General features: G+C 39.2%; 1 protein-coding gene across 2 annotated transcripts; it reads left to right on the top strand.

Annotated features, from left to right (window-relative positions):
- LOC135259309 (interferon-induced protein 44-like) lies at nucleotides 1-6,459 on the top strand. Of its 2 annotated transcripts, XM_064343527.1 has the most exons (7): nucleotides 1-604; nucleotides 758-809; nucleotides 1,108-1,303; nucleotides 1,816-1,968; nucleotides 4,257-4,428; nucleotides 5,201-5,301; nucleotides 5,849-6,459. In XM_064343527.1, the coding sequence occupies exons 1-7, from the start codon at nucleotides 136-138 to the stop codon at nucleotides 6,050-6,052; spliced, it is 1,347 nt and encodes a 448-aa protein (XP_064199597.1). In that variant the 5' UTR covers nucleotides 1-135; the 3' UTR covers nucleotides 6,053-6,459. The 2 variants fall into 2 exon arrangements, with proteins under 2 accessions (XP_064199597.1, XP_064199599.1); XM_064343529.1 differs by lacking the exons at nucleotides 1-604; nucleotides 758-809; nucleotides 1,108-1,303 and adding an exon at nucleotides 1,408-1,689.
- The last annotated feature ends 4,364 nt before the right edge of the window (nucleotides 6,460-10,823 follow it).

Raw genomic sequence — 10,823 nt, 5'->3', positions numbered from 1 at the left:
CACTTTCGATTTCGGGCCGACTTCGCGGAACACAGCGTTCAGTGCAGATTAGCTAATACGCTGATAAATTGTGCAATTCTTCTTCTGCTAAATTAGGATACGCTTCTTTATGAACAGTCCTCGAGTCAATTTGTCATGTCTTCCTTAATTTCTCGATTGGGTCTCGAGAGGCAGAGAAATTTGCAGAAACTGTTTCCAGAACCTGTCAGTCTCTGTCTGTTGTACAAGGCGAGCCACCATGGATTCACGTTTTCCGCATTATTTGGAAAATCTGAAAAACAAGGAAAGTTTGTACTTATCATGTATTTGGAAACGGGTGCTGTACGGGGAGGTTATATCAGCAAACATCTTTCAGACCAAGCATGTGCTGATCCTGAAGCTTTTGTATTCTCTGTGGATAAAAAAAGTGCAACCTCATTTCCAGTCCAAGATCACAGCAAAGCTTTCCTTTACGAGTGGAAAAAAGTTTCATTTGGAGACTGCCTGCAGTTGCTGTCTGTCAATACAAAAATGTACGTTGTATCGAAGCCTGACGACATTTACGGCGATTTCTGGGCCGGGGAAACGGCAGAGTGCTTGGAAGTGGAGGTGCATCGCGTACAAGGTAAACAGTGGAGTCATTTGCGCCTCTGCGTATGTAGTAGTTTGGAATGGCATACAATGAATAACATAAACTCAGATAATATTTTCTCTGGCCAATATAAATAGCGTACTTAACTATTTTTCTGTAATTGCTTGCTATTTTTCCATCTCGTAGATGTTGGCGATGTACTGCTCAACCCATGGATGGAGGTCACATGGACAGAAAAGTATGGAATTAAGTTCTTGTTTCCCGTGCATTTTCTTTAAACGAAAATTTCTACTATTTACAATGCTATTTCCTGGATAACTTAATCTCTAATCTATTGCTACATACTAAATATTCCAATGCGCATTTTACAATAGGAAATAATCCGGCACGCAGAAAAAAACTTGAATTTGAGCAAATATAGCAATGAATTGTCTGCTGTAATCAATGGGTACTTTCTAGTGTATGGTGTTGTAAAGTTGATAATACAGAGTTCCAGACATTTTATGAGACCGTTCTCTCTAAATACATATTCTTAGCCATAAAGAAGAACTGAGGCAGAATCTGGTTTCCTTCAAACCGACGAGTGAAGTGTTGTCCAAGGCGCGGGTTCTACTGTTGGGTCCAGTGGGTTCAGGGAAATCCAGCTTTATTAACTCCATCAGATCTGTGATGTGCGGACACGTTTCCTTGATGCCCTATGTTGGCACTACGCAAGATGGCTTCACCAAGAAGGTAAGCTATGGCAATAACTGTAGAAAATTCCTAGTCGTTTCATGGTCAGCCAATCACCAGTGTCTGTGTCTGTGTCTGTCTGTGTCTGCCTGTTCTACTTGTTCTTTGGGTTTTCTTCTGTTTTTGGTTTTTGAGTTTTTTAGAATGGCCTTTTGTTGTTTTGCATTTTTTGTGTAGTAAATGTCTTTGTTTAAACTTTCCTTGAGTTCCTGTATTTCTTCTACTCCGCGTCTGGGTCCTACCCTCCCATACGTGACAGTCAGTGTCTGACACAAATGTAAGCCCACACTATTCAGTATGGCTTTGGGAGAACTTTCAGCTGAAGCATTTTTAGTAAACGAATCAGAGGGGCTACTGCAGATTTTTAGCTTGCAGTTCATAGAATGGTGAAAAGAGCTGCTTCTGTAGAATCTTTCGTGAATGTCATAGGTGATTTCATGATAACATAATTGCCGCTATACTGAATAGCATCAGGTTGCTTTAAAGACAACCTCTTTCTTTTTCACTTCCAGCTGAAGTCCTATGAAATCCGGGCGCAGAAAGGCGGACCGCCCACACCGCTCACTCTCTGTGATGTCCTGGCGCTTGGAGAGAGTGAGGAGACTGGTCTGACCCTGCATGACACCCTGGAAGTTATTAAAGGACATGTACCTGAGGGACACAAGGTATTTCTTGCAGTCATCACAGAAAACATGTAATTAAAAAAATATATATTTTTGTGTACACACACAGACAAAGCATATTATACTTTCTGTCTGAAAAAAAAAAAAAAAAAATGTGACTTGATATTTCAGAAACTAATGAGGCGCTATTCCAAATCAATGCTTTTTACAGATTTTTACAAAATGCCATATGTTCTCATTCTTTAAAGTGTCTTGGCCCTGTGTTTTTTTATATTGTCATCTTGTTTTATTTCAAAATGGTAATTCTGTAAAGTTTAAATATTTATGCAGTCATTTATAACTTTCTAATCCTGCTCTAGAAAATAGGCGACTCCATAAAGCATAAGCACATATTTTCTACAACTATATAACAGTCTTAGTTGTGTAAGTTAGTGAAGTATCGTGGCAGTACTGAGACTTACATTATAATGCATCAGCACAAAGGCACACTTGCAAATTTCAACCTGTACAGAACAACACACAGAGAGCATCAACAAAATATAGGTACCTCCAGGACAGCAGTTTTTCTGATTTAACCGGCACTAAAATGTTATTTTTCTGTCCTTACAGCATGACTCCCTTGAGCCTCTTTAGCGATCATCTTTCTTTTCTCTTTTTTCCTTTTGGAAAGTGAGTCAGTGCTACTTTCAGTCACCCCATAACTCTGAGGATCATATCTTTGGTGATTCTGCTGTTCACAGAATTAATGCTTCAGACTTATTGTAGGGGCCAGTCAAGGCACAATTGTCCAACACTTGCCTTATCTGAAGGTACTGGTGAATTAGGGTGTGTCCAACTCAATTTCGGCAATTTTGTGATTTCATGCTTTAGTGAAACTATGGAAAGAGCGTGTTATGAGAGGCTCCATTACAATTCTCTATATGAACCATTAGTCTTTTCGTGATATTAAAACAAAGCTGAGGTTGAATAGTTTTCCATATTTATTTTCCCCTCAAACAAAATACATGTCCCATTTATTTGCCAGTTTTTTTTCTTTGCTATCAATTTCTGTTTAATCACTATTTAAAATAAACAAATCTAACAAAAAGCAATTAATTTCAGACATAAACTTGATACAATGTAAATGTACACTCGCTAGAGAAACAACTCTGCAGCCAACCTGTACCTGCTCTCTATTGCTTTTTATGCATCCATTTATACACAGCTTTTAGATTTTTTTACATCTGTTTATACAGGATATATATACTGTAGCAATTCAGGTTAGGTACCTTCCTCAAGGGTACAACAGTATTGTCCTAGCTGGGAATAGATGTTACAAGCCCAGTTCCTTAACCATCGTTCTGCAATGCAGCTCGTAGCCATGTCATGTTCTGCACGCCACAAAGAATGCACTGACTTTCTGAGGACTATGCTGTATCGCAATGTATCACTCGACCATTCCGAACATCTGAAACACATTTTTAACACTCCAAAGGTTCACTCAGTCACTGAACTAGCCATGCAAAGTGCGCAAATAAAATAAAGTAGTCCGTGTCTTCAGGGCTCGATGTATGAAGTAGCCACAATTATAATGGGTAGCCACTGTCCCCTAACAGCCACTATATATATGCTGCCTGTAAATATGCGCATTGTGCCCTCTCCTATGGTTCCCCATTATGTAGGCTACTCCATTTGTCTGTGTTGGCCATTAAAATGAAAACGAGAACATGTGCACTTACACACATTGAACAAATGTGTGTCTTAAGCTATTTGATGGGTGTATAGCCAGTCTCCCATATTCCTTGCATATCAAATATTGAAATTGAAATGGAAATTTCATGCATTCATGTGTTGTGTCTTTTGTAACACCACCAAAATGTCACAATGCAAAGCATTTTGAGTTTAAACCTGCCCTGGGTTTGTTTAAGACGCAAACACATTGCTGACCACCAGACTTGTACAACACCAAATGTTTCTGTTGACGAAGCCTAATACGGCACCCAACCCATACTGAAGCAGACCAAAAAAGTACCAAACCTGGTGCAGACGACACACATTCTGTTTGCAGGAGGTGAAACAAACAATTCTGCTTGTGCCCAGGTGCATTGGTGCTTACGTTGTCATGGAAATAGGGCCTATAGTAATCAAACTAACTGTCTACCTCTGCACTGAATGACGACTGTGTTTGATGACCACATGCCCATTATCTGGGATTTCCTGAATCTTTTTGTAATTTCTCAATTTCTCAATGTCCATTTTGAATTTATGCTGTTTATTTAAATGCATCACTGATGGCTGCTAATAATTGGTGTAATGTGGATTCGTTCTGTGCCAATCTTGTCTCACATCAGTTTAAAAGTAACGCACCCATCAACCCAACCACAGCTGGCTACCGACTAGCACCTGCAATGAAAGACAGAATCCACTATGTTGCGTTTGTTCTGGATGCAACCGAAGTGCTCTTCTACAGCAAAAGTCTGCAAGACAAACTAAAGGAGCTGAGATGGGAATTGTCAGACATGGGTGAGCTTATTGAACTTAAAAAATAATTTAAGAACTGCTGAAGAATATTTAACAGTCCATTCTCATGGTTAATGCTTGTGAGCTACACTGTATAGATGCAAATGCAGACTATGCAAGGCTATGCTGAATGGCACGTTTAACTAATAGACTAGACTATCCTTGTGTGGTACCCATCTTTTTTTCTTTTTTTTCACAAACATATCAAGCGATGTTCAAATGTTTAAATGTTGGCTGATTTGCCTGGCTAATTAGATCATATTTTTTGTCCTCAGGTATATAGGTTCAATCTGTCAGCTTTTGGTTCCCACTCCAGTCTTTTAACCACTAACCTGCATCGCTGCCCATTTTTGTATATTTAAAACAAAAGTGAACATTTCTTTGAATATATTGGATGAATAAGATCAGTAAGCCACATTAGATTCTATTGTGTGTGCTGAGTGATCTACCGCGGTGGTTCACAAACTCATAATTACAACAGTAATTTGCTATTGTAACAAATAACACAGGCTCTGTCATGTAAATTAGAACTAATATAGTTATTCAGGCTGTTGAATTTGTGTTAGTATACAATAGTTGGTTTCATGAATAATATGTCCAGTACATAATTAACATCTTAAAGAACATTATATATAAACCTTTGGTCTTCTGACTCAAAAACAGCTTGGTATTGCAATAAATGGAACATTGATAAATTTCCTACTTAAATTTAAAAACAATAATAAAAAGTGCAGTACAGTTGATTAACTGAAGTGTGCCCCTCCTCCCCAAACAGACATCCCACATGTGATCCTTCTGACCAAGGTGGACCAGGTTTGCAAGGCAGTGGAAGCTGATGTGCAGTATGTCTACAGGAGTCGCATTGTTAAGGAGAGGGTAAAGGCACTGCCATCTGTCTGTCGTGATTTATTTCTGCTGAACTGTTAATCCCTCTCAGCAGCAAAGGTCACGATTATGTATATACATCCATCCATCCATTATCTATTCCTGCTTATTCCTGGTCAGGGTTGTGGGGGGTGCTAGAACCTGTCCCAGCATGCATTGGGTGAGAGGCAGGAATACACCCTGGAATAGCACCAATCTATCCCAGGGCTCAATTATGTATAGTCATGATTAAATGTAATTCTGTCGATTTAATACCTGTAATTTTAAAACAACCAGATACAATGTTATAAGTCATGGTCCCCAGTAATGTTGTTGCATTTACTCTCTTTTAGTACAATGTATATTCTTCATCAAAAATTAGGTATGCTCATGTTCTCTTGCCTGTGTGTTACCTTGATAATCAACGGGCAATTTGGAGATTATTTTGAAACCTTTATGCAACTGTAGCAATTGCATAGTAGCTGTGGTGCAGTGAATTGAAGTGGTAAGAATTGTTTACTCTTGCTTTTAATCCTCAATTCTTTTGTTTTTGCCACAGATGCACAAGGCTGCAGAGCTGATGGGCTTGCCAGTGTCCTTTGTGCTGCCAGTAAAGAACTACTCAAGTGGACGTTCAGTGGACTGTAACACTGACATACTCCTGCTGAGTGCACTTAATTGTATGCTGCTCTCCATTGATGATTTTCTTGAGGATTACACACCCTCTCCCCAAGAAATAGAACAACAGAGACAAACATTTTGATTTGGAATTTTGATCAATTGTTTGTAACCAATACTCTTATTTCCTTGAGTATATTATATAGTATGTGCAGTAACTATATTTGATAATCATTGTCAGTCAGTGGTCTGTTGCATATTTTAATGGGGTTTTGTTTACTTTTATGGAGTGATCATCAGGTTTCAGTCTTAAGTCACTGTTTGTGACAGGATCGGGAAGTGTGGATTTGCTTGTTGCCATTTCTTTCTTTTAATTCTTCTGTGGTTTTAGCATTGCCAAAGTAAGCATGTTTCTTTTTTTAGAATTGTCCAGGGTCTGCAAAAGGGCTATTTGCAAGAACATTGCCTTGCAAACATTAGAGGATTCATTTTTATTCATTAACGGTAATGTAAGACAAGGTTGGGTTTGTAAAAAAATTAAATTAAAATAAACTCATACACACAAGCACTGCATCCATACCGCATTTCTGTGAGTGAATGGAGGAAGGTTTGCTGAAGAATATGGCCATGTGGTTTTTGTCTGTGTGAACCTATTAACTGCTAAAAGCTAATCTGCTTTAGTTTGCATTCCTGAATATTTAATTCTTTATTACTGTTCTTGTTATCTGTTGGGGAATCTGTATTGTACTTTTTATGATCTCGACGTTTAATAAATCAAGGTGGAGCATAGTAAAAAATATATTTTTTTTTATGAAGTGGACTGTCACACTAGCTAGGTAGGATGCAACCCACTTGTCACCTCCTGCAAACCTGATTGCTATAACCCAGTTACTAGCTTGCTATATTTCAATGCTAGATCCTTGGGGCTAATGAATTGCCCATTGAATTATTCTTATGTTAGCCAGTGAGCTAGCTCTGCTCTAATTATTGTAGTGCTGCCTAGGTTCATCATCACAATATATCAGACCATTCACAGTTTGCTACCTACCTATAGCTACTAAGCCATATTGCTAGTGTTTGCTAGTGAAATATTAGACCTTTTCTACTGTGTGCAGAACACATGTTTTGACAGGGAGGTTAGTACGAATCCTTTTTGACAGTTACAACCATTTTCTTATAGCAAACTTTGACCTTTCTCAAATCCAAATTGATATTTGATTATATCACCAGAAGATATAAGAGCAGAACACTGAGCAGAACATCTAAATCAGATTGACATGAACCGTGAAGTTGAAGCCCTACTCCAACTTCGTATGCAACCTTTCTCATATCAGTCACCAGAGTTGATGGGTTATTTTCTAGCCTTACTCTGTTTATTATCAGTGTTGAGAGGAAGTATGGTGGGGAAAATAGACAACACCACTGGGGTGTGATATTAACCTCCAAGGCATACTCAAGACCTCAAGTGTTCAGTCACCATTGGCCAGGAGGCCTGCTCCATGCCTTTTCCCTAGTGAACTTCCTTGAGTCAGTGTTGCTCGCGATTTGCCAGGAGAGGGTGGAGATTCTCTCTGTGGCTACCAGATGTTCTTGTGGCTCAATGTTTGTGGTTCTTTGAGCTGAAGAACATGGTGGACAGTCCTCCATGTCAGATCCCACAAAGGCACCACTTGCTGTCACAATTCCGTGGCACCACAACCATCCCTTTGGTCTGTCCTCTGGGCAGCAATGCTTACAAGGCAGTAGGGCTTCTGCAAGATGTCATTATCACCTTGAAACGTGCTTGAGCTCCATCTCCATGTCCCTATGCTGTAAAGTGGCATCAGCAGTGGTGACTTGATGCTTTGCTTCAGGCAATTTGCTACCTCTGCATTGGGCATTCAAACGGCATGTTTCCCATTCCCTCAGTCATCATCCCTCTCTTATTGACTCACCGCAAACATTTTGGAACATTGGCTTACAAATAAAAGGCTAGAGGGGTTTGCCAAACACAAAAAACAAGCACATTGAAGGTAAACGCTTTATGTAAATTGATTTAGAAGTATCTAAACTAAGCAGTATTGTAAATTCTTACTATTTAACAGTAATTGGTAGCAATATTATATGTGATCTGAATGATCTTTACTTTGCTTTAGTGCATTGTATGCACTTGTAGGGTTCTGGTTATTGTTATGCTGATAAATTGGACAAATGCATTGAAAGGGCATTTCTGCAGTAATAACATACTGCAAAGAAGACAGATGAACAAAGTAGTTGTTCATGTTGTCCACTAGGTGGTACTCCTGGTTTTAGGAACAAAACTCACAATGGTTTATATTTGTGGGGAGGCACATAGTGGAACCTGTTAGATGCAAACATTTCAAGAATTATTAGATACTCTGAAATGTTTGTAACTTTTAAAGGTAAGTCAAAATGCACCAATTTTAATTTCAAACCTTTATTTGATTTATACATTTTTGTTTGCCATTTATGTTAGCTAATAGCAGTAATCAGCTAAGTGGTAGGGTATCCTGTGAAGAACATTTTTTAACAAGTCAGCTTTCTGAGCAATAGTCAGCATCACTTATAAATGAACCACTATCTTTTGGCCTTTGCAAATTTATTGATTTTGTTCTGACCCTTTCTGATACCAAAAACGTTTTATTTAGTTTAGTGCTGCTTAGAAAATATTCTCATAAACAAAAACAAACTGTAAACTGAATTGTCATGACAAATATGTTTGTGCATTACTGACAAAACTGAACCATATTTACCAAGAAAAGCACTAGGTAGAAGGGAACACAGGTTGGACTGTGGAGTGTAAAAGTGTCAAAGTAAGCCAGGGATGCTTTTTGCCTTGTCTTAAAAGACATGGCATCAGTGAGTCAACGTCGATAGGGGAGCATGGGTCTACCAGCCCAAACAGTTCGACTTCAACTGCTTCTAACTCTTTTTATGAATTAATTCAACTGTCAGTATGTCAGTAAGTAGGCACAGTTGCTTTTGTTTCATTCTCTTCCCGTGAAAACTTGTCTTTTGTAAGACAACCCTGCATGAGGACACATGCTATATAAACAAATAAATGGTTGCATTAGTCCCAAACAGGCATTCAACCTGGAGGTCCTCCAAGGAGACATAGAGCAAGTTCATTAGAGGAATACCGAGGAGATTATGGTTTGCCTGCTGCACACTCTAGTTTACACCACTGGCTTAGAGGCTTGTATAATAATCTTGTCAAAGTTCAGGAAGAAACATATAATTAGAAAGTCGGCGTGAAGAATCTGTAGCAAATAAATCTTTTGCAGACAGATGATTAGTAAATTAATTATAAGCTGTTAGGTGTGCTAACATATGTTAACATCTCAATTCAAAGTTACACTATATGACCAAAAGTATCTGGTCACCCCTTGGTCTGGGGCTGTTTTTCATGATTTGGGCTCGGCCTCTTAGTTCCAGTTAAGGGAAATATTAATGCCACAATATACAATGACATTCTGGATGCTTCCGTGCTTCCCCAACAGTTTGGGGGAGGCCCTTTCCTGTTTCAGCATGACAATGGCCCTGGTCACACAGTGAGGTCCATATTGAAATGTTCTGTTGAGAATGATGTAGAAGAACTTGAAGACCCTGCATAGAGTCCTGACCTCAACCCAACCCCATCCACCACCTTTGGGATCAATTGGAAAGTCAACTGTGAGCCAGGCCTAATCGCCCAGTCAGTGCCTAACCTCACTAATGCTCTTCTGGCTGAATGGCAACAAATCCCTGCAGCAGTGCTCAAACATCTAGTATAAATCCTTCCCTGAAGAGTGGAGGTTGTTATAGCAGCAAAGGGTGGACCAACTCCATATTAATGCCCATAATTTTGGATGAGATGTTGGATATCAGGTGTCCGCATACTTTTGGCCATGTAGTGTATATTCTGATACGCAATACACATTCTTATATTCTTATATCGGCAGTGAGCCCCAGGTGTGTTGTAGCTACATTTTTGTAACTGCAATTTTCCTTTAATGAGGGTAGACCTTCCATTATAATTTTAAAAAGTGTTTTTGTATCAGAACAATGACCTCACAAAAAGACACATTCTTCACATGCTTTGCAAGCGCAGGCTATTTTATCTGACTTTTTTCTTTTGGAGGCGTTGCCCCTCTCTGGTTCCCCTGGAGCTCAATCAAGAGAGCAGCCTCTCAGAGCTCCCAGCTATGGGCAACACCATGCAGGTATGTGGGAAAGAATGAGGAGACTGGATGGACGGAGCCTCACACGCGAGTACAGTATTGTGTGTCGGGCTCAGAGAAAGGCTGCACATTTGGCAAGTTGTCAGCAGGTATTTACCGGGAAAGAGATACTGGGATTACCGTGAGCCTCAGTACTGGAAAAGTCTCACGCTTCCTTGTGGCATTGACCAGTTATTTTGCAGTTAGTGTTGGCCTCTCCAAAACAATTTGGTACAGTCATCCTGGTTACCACAGGGACAGCATATTAGACTGACTAGCAGTGCCTTCCCTGAACATTCATTTGTGGTGTCCTGCTTGCTAATGATGGTTTCAGTGTTACCATAATTTGTTTGCATGTCCTGCACTTTTATCCAGTGAAAATATATTATTATTACTATTATTCCTTCCTGCAACACATAAGAACTACAAAAAATTAAACTGAAATAGGGAGCTAAAATTCAAACAAATTAAACAGCAAAACTGATGAAGTGAACAGTGCTACAGTACTCACAGTTTTATTAAACTTGTACTGATATTGGTAGAGGGCTTGCATGTGAGTAAGAGGATGCCATTCACCTACACAATGTACACAATAATAACAGAATAAACAGTGATATACCAGAGGAGTGTTTTGCCACCGTAAGAAAAAAATTATGAAAGCGGGCACTACAGGACAAACCTGTGTTGTTTTTCATTGTTGGAGACTGTGGATTCCAA

Source organism: Anguilla rostrata, chromosome 7 (assembly GCF_018555375.3).
Source record: "Anguilla rostrata isolate EN2019 chromosome 7, ASM1855537v3, whole genome shotgun sequence".
Lineage (NCBI taxonomy): Eukaryota > Metazoa > Chordata > Actinopteri > Anguilliformes > Anguillidae > Anguilla > Anguilla rostrata.
This window is presented reverse-complemented; position numbering and strand designations above follow the sequence as displayed.